General features: G+C 42.9%; 1 protein-coding gene across 4 annotated transcripts; it reads right to left on the bottom strand.

Moving 5' to 3' along the window:
- Positions 1-634: 634 nt before the first annotated feature.
- On the bottom strand, positions 635-16,156 carry LOC132980942 (uncharacterized). Of its 4 annotated transcripts, XM_061047333.1 has the most exons (10): positions 14,935-16,156; positions 14,532-14,621; positions 12,996-14,099; positions 12,802-12,891; positions 5,862-6,172; positions 5,661-5,725; positions 5,331-5,488; positions 4,707-5,222; positions 2,064-3,526; positions 635-1,595 (listed from the first exon to the last, which is right to left on the bottom strand). In XM_061047333.1, the coding sequence occupies exons 1-10, from the start codon at positions 16,067-16,069 to the stop codon at positions 942-944; spliced, it is 5,586 nt and encodes a 1,861-aa protein (XP_060903316.1). In that variant the 5' UTR covers positions 16,070-16,156; the 3' UTR covers positions 635-941. The 4 variants fall into 4 exon arrangements, with proteins under 4 accessions (XP_060903316.1, XP_060903333.1, XP_060903324.1 ...); XM_061047350.1 differs by lacking the exons at positions 12,802-12,891; positions 12,996-14,099; positions 14,532-14,621; positions 14,935-16,156 and adding exons at positions 7,076-7,173; positions 7,259-7,506; positions 9,218-9,384; XM_061047341.1 differs by lacking the exons at positions 12,802-12,891; positions 12,996-14,099; positions 14,532-14,621; positions 14,935-16,156 and adding exons at positions 7,076-7,173; positions 7,259-9,193.
- Between the last annotated feature and the right edge of the window lie 131 nt (positions 16,157-16,287).

Consider the following 16,287-nt stretch of genomic DNA (forward strand, 5'->3'; position numbering starts at 1 on the left):
TCTACTTGAACTCTTCACTTTGTTAGTTTTTATTCAACAACCACCCTGATCTATCCCCCCCCCCACCCCAATTGGATTCAAGAAAAGCTGATCCCTGCAGGACCCACATGTTCAAAAAGAAGTGATCAACTTTACTTGTCTTCATTAATAAATGTCTCTTTTATTTGGTATAAATTCTATTTTCTTTTGACATCCCAACAGCAGAAGCCTACACACACTTGGTCCTACTGAAAGCATTTTATATGAACTATCCAGTGAGTACATTATCATGATTTTAGGTAACATGTGCAAATCTAAGTTTGACGACCTCAGATCAGACAAAGCCTCACACCCCCCCTTGAGTCCCTTGGTTGCCCCTTGCTAGGTGAGCCTGGACCCCAGGTTGGGAACCAAACACTCTTGCTTACTTTTTCATCAACCGCACGTGTTCTAAAGTCAAACAAAACAATTAAACTTCTTTGAGATTTTTTACAACCGTAACTCAAATTGTGCAACAACAGGTGAGTAGCATTAGGAAGAGGATTGTTTTAAATGTTGTAGGATATCACAAAAAAACAATCAAAACCAAATGCTACCAAATGAAAACAGACAGAAGAAGAAGCAGGTGCATTTACAAGGACACGCTACAGCAGAGTCTGTGTTTTTATAGGGGATGGTCTTTCTTTCTCCTTTGTTATGTTGAGTTGACCCTCCTTGAAACCTCAGAACTGACAGGTTAGCATGGGAGACATCCTGACATATAGCTATTCTATATATCTATCACTATTGACCTTGTTCTTTTGAGAGGATGAATAATTGAGAATGCTTAATTAGGTCACCAAATACACTTTAGTTGTTGTTCAGGTCCTGGTTAGAACTGGAAAGAGGGTGAACTCCAGAGCTTATAAAAAAAGGAATACATGTCTTCTGTGTGTTCATGGGACCTTTTCAACCCAGCTTGTCTAGTACTCATTCTTCACTGCTAGTTCCCCTCTCTCAGTTGTGAGCATTTGGTTGTGGTGCAGGAACAGGATTGAGTCCAAACTCTCAGGGGGAATGTTGGCTCTCTTGCTGTAGGTGGATCGTGCTCCGTACTGCACAAAGTCCTGTGCGGCGCTGCCTGCCACTGCTGGGGCAGCCAGGTAGGCCCGGGCAACTGTAGCCAACAGAGGGAACTGCACAGCTTTCGTCCTCCACCACTGCAGGGGCTCGACACCCAGTGACGCTCCCTTGTCAGCTCTGAAGACAGACATCTCCATGTCCACAGACTCCTCGACAGAGTTCTGCTTGCTCTTGGGGGCAGAGGAGAACAGGTCTCCCAGGAGGAACTCCATCCCCGAGAGCCCACCACCCTGACCACCTGGATCTGCTTCTTCACTCTCATCAGGCTTTTCTTCATCACTCTCTTCATCTTCATCCTCGATCTCCCTGAAGTTGATCGGGCGGGATTCTTTGAGGCGCTTGCTCCTCCGGAGGGAGTCGCTGTCTGAATCCGGAGACCTCGGTGAAGGGCTTCTCTTGCTGTGGCTCCGCCTCTTACCTCTGTTTCTCCTTCTGTCCTCCTTCACGATCCTGACAGCCTCGGCCTTTAGCCAATCAAAAGTGGCTTTCTGCTCCTTAAAAAGAAATTAAACTTCAGTTCAAATGTGTCCTTATTTGCATACATTGTTGTAACTTTGATTCCATTCAGTGAAGAAACAAGTCACATGAAGTATTTGAAAACAAACAGATCAAGGTTAGGATCAGAAGTTTGTCTGATTCAGTCTTCCAAGCAAATAACTTTAAAGCACATTAGCACAGGAATGGGACATCTCTCTTTACATATGAAAGTGTAATGCATTCAAAATCTGGAGGATTAAATAAAGGAAACAGATAGATATTTATCATTTAAACATTGGATGTTTAGAGCACAAATACTGCCTACAAGTTTATTTAAAATATTTCTTCTTTTTTAAAACAGCATGTTGGTGAAAGAAGATAAATATTTCAACAGTTGTTGTTTTAAAGTTGGCACCATCAAGTTAAAGGTTCTGGGCGAGTGTAGCAGACAGACCAATCCCTCCTCATTAAACTTTATGACTCACCTTCTCGGCCATGAACCCGAGCCCGTGGAACTGGGGGTCGAGGGAACATGCCACACACAGAACCCTGTTCACAGCCGGGTTGTCATAACAGCTCGACAGGTTACGCCTCATCATCCTCTTCACTTCCTTCAGGATGGTCGAGGAATCTCCCGGCCGTGGCACAAGGTGGCGGGAGAGCAGGCCGGTGAGAATGGGTTTGATGAGGGACAGGCGGGGGAACGCCTCCTTGGCGAGAGTTCGACACGCTACATCCAGCGGTTTGAGAACCGAACACAGCTCCTCCAGAACCTTCCACTCAGACTTTAAGGTGGTGAAGCTCACTGATGACGAGTTGGAGGTTGAGTTGGCGTGACAGCTGCCAGATGAACTGGATTCTGAAGCAGTGTCTTCTTTATACTCCTCTTTAATCTCTTTGATGGTTTCACAGAAAAGGCTTTTGTGTTTGATGAGTATGCTCAGGACAGGATAGAGTTTGTTCCACGTTGGACACGTGTGTGCCCACGACTTCAGCTCTGACACTTCTTCTTTTGTAAGCGCCTGCATGATACTGCCGACATGGTGCTGAAACATGCCTTTGTTTTGTTCCTGTGGCAGGAAGAGATTTGACAGCATGTCTTGGAATTGTCCTAGGGTCTTGGAAATGACACCGTGTGACATCACCTCCTCATTGCAGCGTTGAACAGCGCTGAAGAAACACGGCACGGACGGTAATCCTTCACTTGACGCTCCGTGTGTCGAGCCACTTTGCTCCTCGGGCGATGCAGAGTCGTCCTTCTCAAGAAACGTTGTCGAGTTAGGATAAGGAATGCTTCCTGCAGCCTCTCCACCTTTCCCAATCCCTTTTTGACCCATCCCCTTCTCTTTCCTTTCCCCTCCCAGCAAGAGCAGATTGGGCTTTGAGATTCCCCACTCCTGGGCCGTCGCCTTCACCTGAGCCTCCACCTCACTCTCAGTCAGCCTTTGTGTTGCCAGAGCGAAGTTCTGACAACTGAAATCGCTGTCTATGAAATGTGCCCAGAGGGTGATGTATCTCTCAGTGTTGCCTTGCCAGATGTGGAACCAGTCAGTCACACTTAAAGTGACAAAATGTGGACTTTCCTTTCTTTGGCTTGGAGGTCGGCCACGTCTCCTGGGCTCAAAGTCAATGGGAGCAGTGTAATCTGTTTCCTCACTTTCTTCCTTCATTACATCCCCCCTCAGCAGCTGAGCCAGGCTCATCCTGCCTCTGGTGTGGTGTTCTTTCAGGAGGTTCTCCAGTTGACAGGTTACAGGCATCTCCTTGTAGAAGGGCAGGAGGGTGTGGATGAGCTGTTTGAAACCTTCTCCTTCTACCAGAGACGGGGGCTGGAGATCCATGATGACAAAGTTGGTGATGGCATTAGTCACATGGACAGACAAAACCAGAGGGAGGGTACTGACCGGGCTGCTGTTACTCATCGCTGGCTGAGGCCGTAGTTGACCTGCTGTGAGAGCAAAAAAAACTTCAATCAGTAAAAACTTTCAACAGATTGAGAACACATTTGAAAAAGCCTGTTCAAGCCGTGGCACAATTTGAACTAAAGCAGTTTATGGGTGCTCTCGACAAAAGTGAAGGTTTCCCAGTGAGTTGATTCATCATAGTGGTCCCAAGTAAAACAACTCAATAAACACAATATCAAATGGACTTATGTTTTATACTAAGGACATTTATCAGTCATGCTATGCCTATCCATCTACTCATCATTTGGTCAAGATATTTATTTGGTATCTTTTCTTTTTTCTACATAATTTAATTTACTTTCTAAACAAATTGCTAAACCAAGCTTCAGTAAAATATCTAGATCATTGGGTTTCAACTGGTGGGTCGGGTCTTCAAAAAAATGGGTCGAAGGGCTGTTACAGTGGGTCTCAAATGTGTGCCTGGAAGAAAAATGTGTAAAATAGTCTATAAAGTGATATTTAAACTTTTTACTATCTGAGATCCAAACAGCACCATTTTCAATATAGAAATATGATTAGAACATTTCAGATATTTGGGTCACGATTTCACTTTAAAGTCTTTATATGCGTTTTTTTGATCCAGCAGATGTCGCCCTTGAGCACCAGCATGAAACCAAAACAACTCGTACTGCATTGTTGTGTTAGCATGCTAATGCTAGTGATCTTTATTATGCTCGTATCTTCACACTGCATGTAAATTTACCTGAAATGAGCGTGATCTAGAAACACAGTTAAGCAGTGAGTACAGTATGTTATTCTTCTTTTCTCTAGTCCCTCAATTAAACAACTTTTATACGTGAGGGGAGGAGTCAGCCGGCCGTCCTGGCGATGTAAACAAAGTGAAGATAGGACTCTGAAAACTCTGAAAGCATCACAGACAGTGGGACTCGGGTGTTACACTCATTGTAGACAGTCATGACTCACAGAGTTATTTTCAGAGGATATACTTGATTTATATTATATTTAAGTGTGAAAAATCACATATCAAGACTTTAAGGAGTTGTTGGTGGGTCCTGATACTATACCAGTTTAGAACCACTGCTTTAGATAATTTAACATGACTCTTAGTTTGTTAACAAACACTTTCACTTCTTAGGTTTTGGACAGAACAGACAAGACGTTACATTTTTTTCCAACACAAAAAGCGTTTTTGTTTTTTTTCACCTGCTGGAGGAAGGGTCCGATCCTTATTAGTGTCACGAGGTCTGATGTGGTGCTTGTTGCTCAGATGGTTTTGGAGATCTGATGCTCTTCCTCCACAGCCCACACGTTCCCCACACAGCTTACACACTGCAGTGTTCCGGTCAAGAGGTCGGCCGGCCTGGTCAGGCTCCAACCCAAAAAAGTACCACGGGCTTTGCTGGGTCACATTCGGGTTGCTCAGCAGTTTCTCGGTTCCAGGGACAAATTCATACTTTTCAAATGGATGAGAGCCGGGCGATGGGAAGGACATGAGGGAGGAGGAAGGAAAGGACGATCCAGATGCTATGCCTGAATCACAAACTGCGTCAGGGTTTGACACAGTGGTCACATCACTGATGACAGGCATGGGGCTCTGTGATTGGCTGTGGTCTGACCAAACGGAGGAGCTGCTGGGCTCTGGAAGGGTGACTAACTGGATGTCCTGCAGAAGGCGTAGAACCGCCTCCTTGTCTCCAAATTGACATTTCACGTTGTCACCTGTATCACCCCGCCAAAATAAATGCATAATATGATTACCAAAATAAATTGAAGTGAGATCCACCAGACAACCAAATGCAACTCCCAAGCTTCAGTGAGTGAACTCACCCATCCCGAGGCCCAACAAGGTGGAATAATCCTTGCCGATCCACACCTTGAGCTCTGCACCCTCTGTGATTGGCTGGGTCACCTTGTAATAGATATGGCGGTAAAACTGGAAGATGACTAGGTTGTGCTCTTCCTCATTACTGGTATATGTTACATACCTGAGACAAAACATACATAATATGATATTCTACTGTAAGCAGTATTCAAACTAATGCAGTGATCAAATTAAACACAATGGGAGTAATTGTTGGACTTGATTATGAGGGCAGAAGGGGTAAAATACACTGACTTAAGAGAGCAACATTACAAAAATCATTAAGAACAACCCACCTCATCCAGTTAGATTTGTTTTCATCAGAAGCATCCACATATACAAAAGCAGCATCGTCCCTGATCTGGAAATGGGAGAAATGTGTATTTCAACTACTTTCATGATCAATTTGATATGGACTTCCAAGTCAAGTCACAAAATACATCATGGGTTTTCCTTCAATTTAAAATGTAAATGTAGCACAGCATGAGTGTACTTACAGCCCAGGCATATTTGAGGTTGGTTGGCATTTGTCCTCTGCACATTTCTCCTACATACGGTCCAAACATGACTCCCTGCTGAAGGTGACACCTGGCGTACACCTTCATCTCTTCACTTTGCTCTTCTCCAGAGGAGCTTGGTCCGGACATTTCTGACTCGACGCCGCTGAAGAGGTTGAGGCAGGAAGGCAGGGACAGCACCGCCCGAGAGGGGCCGCCATGGAGCCAGGGCTCTCCGGGTGGAAGCACGCCGTCCGGGACGTAGCTCTGGTTTGAAGCAGGCTGGAGGAACGGAAAATCATCCAGGAACTCTTCATAGTTTGGATACAAACACAGAGACGACAGAATTGAAATTAAGTAGAGATGTTATTGACAATCTAAATGAGGACTTGACTTTAAATTGGTATAGTATATTCATTGTTTTGAGCAACAAAACACAAATTCAATGGAATTAGGCAACACAAGGAATACAGACAGCAGAGACATTTACTGAATCATAGTGTGATTGTTCGGGATGTAACCATTCACTCAACTCAACTCATGATATGGTTCAAGATACGATTCTCTCACCATTTATTTTACAAAATGAGACAAATGATGAGTGAAACAGATTCCTTTAGGGGCTGCAGACCCGCTTGTCAGTGTGGTTTGGCATTTTCGTGTTGTTTTTTTCTGGGATTGGAGCTTCTCATTGTGGTGTTGATTAAATGCTGCATCATGTTGGTTGTGCTGTTTGTGTAGTTCCCGTCTTCTTGTAATATCTGCACACAGTTCTTGTCTCGTCTGTTATCTTCTCACCTCTTTCATTTTCTGTCTTGGGAAAGCCCAAATGCTTCCACTCCTCCGATTTAAAATTCTAAATTCTGATTTGTTTTTCAGAGTACCGATGTAAATCTTAACACCTTCGAATCGATTTGAAACGATTTATAACGACTAATCTTTACATCCCTAGTGATTGTTGCTTACATTAGATATTTACATCAAAGACAAGCTCTTGATTTACTTTAATCAATTTTATTTTGTTCCCCAACAAATAAAATGTGTTTGTAGAGTTTCTTGTATCCAGTATGGAGTATGGCAGACTTTCTCACTTTATCTGAAGATATGACTCAGACTGTTACTACTAGTATAATGAATCCACTGGAGCAGTGGTGCACAATGTGTGTGCTTCAGTTGACTTCTGTTTACGGATGCCCAGTTGTCTGGTGCCAGACCTGGTGGGACAGCTGAATCGCTCTTTGGTAATATTTTTCTCCACTTCTTACTGCTCCCAAGTGAATGCGTTGGCTGACTTTGAAGGGCGCTTACAACCCTGGTGAAAAAAATGATATTTCCTTAATTTCAGCAGCAGGATATTTTTGAATTTAAATTGAAACAAGTTAGTGAACTTATCCTACCTGTGCATGACGACAGGAAGAACTTTTCTCCCCTCCAGTCCTGCATTACACAGCAGGTCAAAGGGCGTGGTTCTGATACAGTGATTGGTATAAATGGCCGATGTGCCAGCTTCTTTACACATGCGAGAAAGCATCGAGCCCAGATGATTGACTCCGAGGGGGGTTTTGTTGTACCATATCGCATTTGTGATTTCCTTCTTCGGCTGCAGGTAAAGGGCAGTTGCATTGGACGGGAGCTTGCAGAGGTACTTTATAAGAGAAGTAACAGGACAGAATTCATTGCCTGGCTTCTCATACATATAGCAGTGATTCTTTTTGTTGTGAAATGTTGTCTCATCACTAAAAGATAAAGTGCAGTATTTAAGCCCCTTCTCGTCTTGTCTGATTTTAAATGAATCTGGCTTTAGATTCCTATTGGCCTGCTTCCCTCTGCGGCCAAAATGTATCTGAATATCAAACCAGACTTTGTTGAGAAGCCCCCTCGGAGTGCAGCTGTCCATCACATGCGAGTGTCTCAGGATGCGGATATCGTCAGGAGACAGTGATGGATGGTGTTGTGCTCTGTCACGACCAGACTTCCTAATTCTTTTGAGCATTCCCAAGAAGACCTTGTTGGCCGGGCTGAATTCAGGATCTCTCATAATGCACAAAGGGCGGCTGACAGGAGGCTCTTTGAAGTAACGGTTAAGTCCGGCTCTCAGTGCAACATAACTAGCAATCCCATACATCTCTCCTTTGCTGGTTCGCACAGATCCATAAAACTGTCTCAGCAAGCCGTTCAGCTCAGTCTTCTCCACTGTGTTCAGGTCCACCTGGAGCCCCTGGGACTCCAGCCAACCAAAGAAGATATTCACAGCCCATAAAGTCTGCTTCTTTGTCAGCTTGTTTATTTCAGATCTGCTGATTTCAAGTTCATCCAGTTCCAAGTCTGATACAATTGCATGTCTAGAAATGTCACTGGAATTTACCTCACCATCCTCTTCTTCAGACTCCTCTTCTTCTTTCAGAATTATCTCCCTTTTAGTTTCCATATCAAACAAATCCAAATTATCACCAGATTCTCTCAGGTCTGCATTCATATTATTAGCCATTAGCTCCACTGGCTAATCCAGGTAGTATCTTTGTACCAGTGTAAAATGAAACGAAGGATTAGTTGTCGGAAACAAAGCGGAGTGATACTGTACGGTCAGCTCACGGTGCTATACTGCTCTTATAGCACGGACATTATCACACCGGACACAGGGCCAGGCGGTTAACAGACGGTACTTTGAAACGCAAAAGATGGCGGCTCTAACTGGCCAATAAACGCACCAACCGCATATCTGTCCTTAATCATGACATATTCTACGACTGGGAAGGTAGAAAAACAACCAGAAACTCATGATATTATCTAATAATATTTCAAAATGCGTCTGCTAGCTCCCTACAATGGACTGCTTGAGTGACTGTCACGGCGATACCATGGCAACAACATTGGTATGGGACTGCCGTAAAACAGACTTAAACCGCTGGCATCTGAGCATGCGCACAGGCATCTTTAGCGGGTTCCAGTTGTTTGTTATTGTGAAAATGAGCTCAGCGTTTGTGTAGTGTGCAAGCGTGACTTTAAATTGACCACATGTGAGGACCAATTAGATTTACCAGTTAGGGATATAGAAACATGCATTACTCAACAATGATTCATTGTAATCAATAATCTGGACTTTCAGTGTGTCTGGTAGAATCACAATCATTGTGAACATGCAATGTGCATAAACCTTTACAATAACAGATTAGCATATTATTTTAAGTTAAGCATTTCCAATAACAATGCACCTTTACAAATCGTTCCCCGTTGCATAGGTGAATTTTAATCCATGGATGAAATGGTTGTTACCTGGACTTAAAGTGAACAGGACGTTTGATGCACACTTTGTATATAATAACCTAGTGAAAGCCCTGAATGTTATGGAAAATCACCTTGCGACTCAAACAAAGCTCCATTTGTCGTGGAAGAAGAGGTCTCGAAGAAATCTGCACGATGTCGACGTCTCAGATGACTTCTCAGATTGGTGGTGTTCCCACCTTTTGAAAGCACTATCTTTCTGCATAAACGACACACGGCCTCGCGAGAGTTCAAAGGCTGTCCATTCTCGTCTGCTTTCAAGCCAAAATACATCCACACGATAGATTTTCCTCTGGGTTTACTGATAAGATCCATGTTTTCGTAGTGCAGCTCTGTAGTTTGTTTTTTTCCCTGTAAGCTGTCCACTGGCTGCAGCCCGGCTGTCTTTTTCTTCTTCGTTTTTTTTTTATGGCGGATGTCATCCAAAGTGTTGCATTACTGCCACCTATTGGACTGAAAATGCGACTTACTTCGGCGGATTTATTCAAATTAATAAAGAGAAAAGAAAGGGAAAACACCCGTCATCGAATCACCTGATAACGCCTCAATCTAGGCTCTGAGGGTCTCACAGCCTCTCCGAGCAGCTCCTCCTCTCCTTTTAATTCTGGCCATAACTGGCAATACTGTCACAGGAGCAGCATCAACAGTAGTTTGTATTCTTTCAGATTTCCATACAGCAGAAGTAGCATATTAAATTACTGTAATCAAAGAGGTTAAAAACGTGATCTGTCTTCCTATCTGATCTTTCACTTTTTCATGTTTTCAATCTTTCAAACGCATTTGGGCATGAAAGAGGTGAGAAGATAACAGACAAGACAAAAACTGTGTTCAAATATTACAAGAAGACAGAGAACAACACAAATAGCACACACAACATGATGCAGCATTTAATGAGAAGCTCCAATCACCTCCCCTTGTTGTGAGAAAAAAAACATGAAAAGGCCAAACCACACTAACAAACGGGTTTGCAGCCCATAAAGGAATCTTTTTCAGTCATAATTTGTCTACAGTCTCATTTTGTAAAATAAATAATCAGAGAATCGTATCGTGAGTTGAGTGAATTGTTACATCCCTAGTGTCTACGCATATGAAAAAAATAAATACAAATAATGGTTTTGTATGACATCTTTCTACATCACTCATCCTACCTGTCTATTATTACTCTGTCAATAATATTGTTTTGCTACTCAGCACAACATTTAAAAAGTTTAAAGGCTTTATTTGTGATTTTTCACACTTAAATATAATATAAATCAAGTATATCCTCTGAAAATAACTCTGTGAGTCATGACTGTCTACAATGGGTGTAACACCCGAGTCCCACTGTCTGTGATGTTTTCAGAGTCCTATCTTCACTTTGTTTACATCGCCGGGACGGCCGGCTGACTCCTCCCCTCGTGTATAAAAGTTGTTTAATTGAGGGACTAGAGAAAAGAAGAATAACATACTGTACTCACTGCTTAACTGTGTTTCTAGATCACGCTCATTTCAGGTAAATTTACATGCAGTGTGAAGATACGAGTATAATAAAGATCACTAGCATTAGCATGCTAACACAACAATGCACCGCGAGTTGTTTTGGTTTCATGCTGGTGCTCAAGGGCGACACCTGCTGGATCAAAAAAACACATAAAGCCTTTAACAGTCTTTGCTGTTGTGTATCTTATTGAATGGAACTTACATTCAGACTAATTCTGAAGAAGCTCTCGTGCCAAAAGAGTAAACGTTTGTGGGCCAAATAAACTAGTGAACTGTAAGTGATTTCTCCTCCTTAACTTCCTTTATTTTTGTTCTGCCTGTATATATCTTAAAGGAATAAAAAACTGTTATTGAACTTTTGGATTAAATGCTGCTGCAGAATCCGGCATTTGAGAACGTCCAGTTAAATCCTGGAGGGACTGTTATGTAACATATACAGTGGGTACGGAAAGTATTCAGACCCCTTTACATTTTTCACTCTTTGTTTCATTGCAGCCATTTGCTAAAATCAAAAAAGTTCATTTTATTTCTCATGAATGTACACTCAGCACCCCATCTTGACAGAAAAAAACAGAAATGTAGAAATTTTTGCAAATTTATTAAAAAAGAAAAACTGAAATATCACATGGTCATAAGTATTCAGACCCTTTGCTGTGACACTCATATTTAACTCACATGCTGTCCATTTCTTCTGATCCTCCTTGAGATGGTTCTGCTCCTTCATTGGAGTCCAGCTGTGTTTAATTAAACTGATTGGACTTGATTAGGAAAGGCACACACCTGTCTATATAAGACCTTACAGCTCACAGTGCATGTCAGAGCAAATGAGAATCATGAGGTCGAAGGAACTGCCCAAGGAGCTCAGAGACAGAATTGTGGCAAGGCACAGATCTGGCCAAGGTTACAAAAGAATTTCTGCAGCACTCAAGGTTCCTAAGAGCACAGTGGCCTCCATAATCCTTAAATGGAAGAAGTTTGGGGCGACCAGAACTCTTCCTAGACCTGGCCGTCCAGCCAAACTGAGCAATCGTGGGAGAAGAGCCTTGGTGAGAGAGGTAAAGAAGAACCCAAAGATCACTGTGGCTGAGCTCCAGAGATGCAGTAGGGAGATGGGAGAAAGTTCCACAAAGTCAACTATCACTGCAGCCCTCCACCAGTCGGGGCTTTATGGCAGAGTGGCCCGACGGAAGCCTCTCCTCAGTGCAAAACATATGAAAGCCCGCATAGAGTTTGCCAAAAAACACATGAAGGACTCCCAGACTATGAGAGAGAAGATTCTCTGGTCTGATGAGACCAAGATTGAACTTTTTGGCTTTAATTCTAAGCGGTATGTGTGGAGAAAACCAGGCACTGCTCATCACCTGCCCAATACAATCCCAACAGTGAAACATGGTGGTGGCAGCATCATGCTATGGGGGTGTTTTTCAGCTGCAGGGACAGGACGGCTGGTTGCAATTGAAGGAAAGATGAATGCGTCCAAGTACAGAGATATCCTGGAAGAAAACCTCTTCCAGAGTGCTCAGGACCTCAGACTGGGCCGAAGGTTCACCTTCCAACAAGACAATGACCCTAAGCACACAGCTAAAATAACAAAGGAGTGGCTTCGGAACAACTCTGTGACCATTCTTGACTGGCCCAGCCAGAGCCCTGACCTAAACCCAATTGAGCATCTCTGGAGAGACCTGAAAATGGCTGTCCACCAACGTTCATCATCCAACCTGACAGAACTGGAGAGGATCTGCAAGGAAGAATGGCAGAGGATCCCCAAATCCAGGTGTGGAAAACTTGTTGCATCATTCCCAAGAAGACTCATGGCTGTACTAGCTCAAAAGGGTGCTTCTACTCAATACTGAGCAAAGGGTCTGAATACTTATGACCATGTGATATTTCAGTTTTTCTTTTTTAATAAATTTGCAAAAATTTCTACATTTCTGTTTTTTTTCTGTCAAGATGGGGTGCTGAGTGTACATTCATGAGAAATAAAATGAACTTTTTTGATTTTAGCAAATGGCTGCAATGAAACAAAGAGTGAAAAATGTAAAGGGGTCTGAATACTTTCCGTACCCACTGTATGTCACACTACTGAACCTTCCCATTGACAGTGTATTGGGAACACAGCCATCTAATGTGTTATAATATTGTTTATACAGCCCAGGGTTATATATCACATGAAACTTACCATCTTTCTTTGTGGTGACATTTGTAAGAATACCGATGTTGACATTTCTGTCTCCATTCGGCTCTCTTTGGGGCTTTGCAGTTAACACACCTTTAAAAACATAATCAGGCAAATGTAACAACTTCTAACATTATGACAATAATCACTTTTAAGGTTTTACTCTTAAGCCATCAGAGCCGTAGAGATGCACTCACCAGCTGTGTTGCTGCTGTCTGGACTGCAGTCGCTCCTCTGGCTGCTCTCACATCTGTCCTCGGTAACTGTCATTACTTCACAACTCTCACACTGAGTCTGAGAGAGAAGTTGTAAAGCAGTTGTCCTCAAGCTGTGGTTAGTGTATATCCTTGAAAGCCCGACCGCCTGGCTGATTTCAGGTAACATTTTACCGAGGAAGTTGTGCCCCATGGGCTCACGAGTGTACCACATAACTCGACTGTTCAGTAGGTCTTGGGGTAACTTTACAGGGTGAAGGTAAAAAGCCTTAGCATCAACAGGGCAATGGGATAAATACTTTCTAAAGCAGGCTACAGGGCAGTTTGGGTTTCCGGGCTCAGCGTAGATACGTCCCTTGTTGTTTTCCTTACATGGGTCTGCGCTACCTTTCTGGTTTTTGGTCTGAGCTTTGTGGGAAAGTGAAATGTACTCATTGCCTTTCTCATCATGCTTCAAAATAAAAGAGTCTCTTTTTAAGTATCGATTACCTTCTCCACTTCGCCTTGACAGATGTAGCTGTACTTCAAACCACACTTTCCAGACCAGTCCAGTCGCTGTGTTTGGACTCAACACCTCTGAACCCCTGATGAGCTTTAAATCTGCAGCTGAGATGGGGGGGAAGTGTTGGCCGACATATTGTCCGTTTTTGCGAAGGTTTTTTGTAACAGATTTAAAAACCTCGTTGCTGGATGTGAAGGTAGGAGAATTCATCATATCAAACTCTGAGAAATGTCGACTTATCCCAGCCCTTAACGCTATGTAACTGGCAATGGAGTAAGTTTTTCCATTGGCATTTTGAACAGATGCATAAAATGACCTCAGCACCTGATTCAGGTCTTCTGCCTCGTAACTTCCAAAGTCTGTTGACATTTTCTTTTCATTTAACCAGTCTTTAAACACTGAAAAAGCCCATGCTGTGTTCCGGTGAGGGCTTGCTTCTTGCCTTTCTTGTTCAAGTTGGTCGACGTCTCTTCTACTCAGCTCCTTATGTCTTCTAACCTCCCGCACGGTTTCCTCGTCGTCCTCCTCCTCCTCCTCTACTTTTATTTTCTTTGCTGGTGGTTGGTCAGCCTTTAACCAGGAATCTGTAGTTCAGTGCATTACAAAGGAATTTTAAATAAATGTTTAAAAAAAATCCTCCAAGTCATTTTCTGATGTTGTAGGCTAACTGAAACAAACCGTTCAGTGTCAACAAGAGTCTGCACCAATGCTGATTTACTAAACTGGTGCAACGCCGTTTAATGTTTGCCATGAACGATATTCCCGATATTAAAGTTCTGTGTTTCATCAAAACTTTAACGGCTTCAAGTCTTATTAAAATTGTGTTAAGTATGGCTGAAAATAACAACATTGTATTCAGGATCTAATGTACATTTACCAAGTCTTGAAAACAGTAGACGTGTGTATTTGTGTGTGACATGTTTTATACTGAAAAGGGACTTCAAATAAACTTTGATAGACATCTTTCTCCATCACTCATTCATGCAGTCAATGGTTTTAATTCCAATGAAACTTACCATTTCTCTTTGGGTTGATCTGGACATCTGAAGGAATATTGATAGTTCTGTCTCCTTCTGGCTCTCCTCGGGGCTTTGCAGTTGATACAACTTCAAGCAGAAATGAAGCAAATGTTAGGTTTTCTAACATCACTACCACTTAATGTTAATGTTACTCTGAAGAGATCAGAGACTCAGTCTGCCACATGTTCACAGAGCAAGCCTTAATGCTCATGTCTGATTTTTGTGTTTGTCTGTTCAGATTGCATTCTAAGTGTGGCCTGTATCAGACTTCTGTAGGAATGCACATATGAAAGTGGGCCATATCTGATTTGAAAAGCTGAGATACTGTGAGCGGAAAAAAACAATCTGATTGAGGTCACTTTTAGCTGCAGTGTGAATGCAGCCGTAGAGATGCACTCACCAGCTGTGTTGCTGCTGTCTGGACTGCAGTCGCTCCTCTGGCTGCTCTCACATCTGTCCTCGGTAACTGTCATTACTTCACAACTCTCACACTGAGTCTGAGAGAGAAGTTGTAAAGCAGTTGTCCTCAAGCTGTGGTTAGTGTATATCCTTGAAAGCCCGACCGCCTGGCTGATTTCAGGTAACATTTTACCGAGGAAGTTGTGCCCCATGGGCTCACGAGTGTACCACATAACTCGACTGTTCAGTAGGTCTTGGGGTAACTTTACAGGGTGAAGGTAAAAAGCCTTAGCATCAACAGGGCAATGGGATAAATACTTTCTAAAGCAGGCTACAGGGCAGTTTGGGTTTCCGGGCTCAGCGTAGATACGTCCCTTGTTGTTTTCCTTACATGGGTCTGCGCTACCTTTCTGGTTTTTGGTCTGAGCTTTGTGGGAAAGTGAAATGTACTCATTGCCTTTCTCATCATGCTTCAAAATAAAAGAGTCTCTTTTCAATTCTCGATTACCTTCTCTGCTTCGCCTTGACAGATGTAGCTGTACTTCAAACCACACTTTCCAGACCAGTCCAGTCGCTGTGTTTGGACTCAACACCTCTGAACCCCTGATGAGCTTTAAATCTGCAGCTGAGATGGGGGGGAAGTGTTGGCCGAGGCAATGTCCGTTTTTGTTCAGGTTTCTTATAACAGATTTAAAAACCTCGTTGCTGGATGTGAAGGTAGGAGAATTCATCATATCAAACTCTGAGAAATGTCGACTTACCCCAGCCCTCAAAGCTTTGTAACTACCAATGGAGTAAGTTTTTCCATTGGCATTTTGAACAGATGCATAAAATGACCCCAGCACCTGATTCAGGTCTTCTGCCTCGTAACTTCCAAAGTCTGTTGACATTTTCTTTTCATTTAACCAGTCTTTAAACACTGAAAAAGCCCATGCTGTGTTCCGGTGAGGGCTTGCTTCTTGCCTTTCTTGTTCAAGTTGGTCGACGTCTCTTCTACTCAGCTCCTTATGTCTTCTAACCTCCCGCACGGTTTCCTCGTCGTCCTCCTTTGATGGTGACAGGTCAAAGGTTAACCACGAGTCTATGGTTCGGTGCTCCACGAAGGAATTTAAATTTATATTTAAAATATCATCCATGTCGTTTGCTGATTTTGTAAGCTAACTGAAACAAACATTAAGTGTCAGCAAGAGTCTGCACCACTGTTGATTTACTAAACTGGTGCAACGTCGTTGCCGTTCGTCATGAAACATATACTATTTTAAAGTTCCGTGTCATCTCGAAACTTCGAAAAACGTCAGATTAAAATTGTGATTTTGTACGGCTGCAAAAAAACAAATTAAAACAAAAACAAAAA

The sequence above is a fragment of the Labrus mixtus genome, chromosome 2, assembly GCF_963584025.1.
Source record: "Labrus mixtus chromosome 2, fLabMix1.1, whole genome shotgun sequence".
NCBI lineage: Eukaryota > Metazoa > Chordata > Actinopteri > Labriformes > Labridae > Labrus > Labrus mixtus.

Coding starts and splice junctions, on each gene's coding strand:
- LOC132980942 (XM_061047333.1), bottom strand. CDS start 16,069: ATGGATGATATTTTAAATATAAATTTAAATTCCTTCGTGGAGCACCGA. Junction 12,892..12,995: donor AGACAGCAGCAACACAGCTG/GTGAGTGCATCT, acceptor ATGTTTTTAAAG/GTGTGTTAACTGCAAAGCCC. Junction 5,223..5,330: donor CTTGTTGGGCCTCGGGATGG/GTGAGTTCACTC, acceptor GGGGTGATACAG/GTGACAACGTGAAATGTCAA.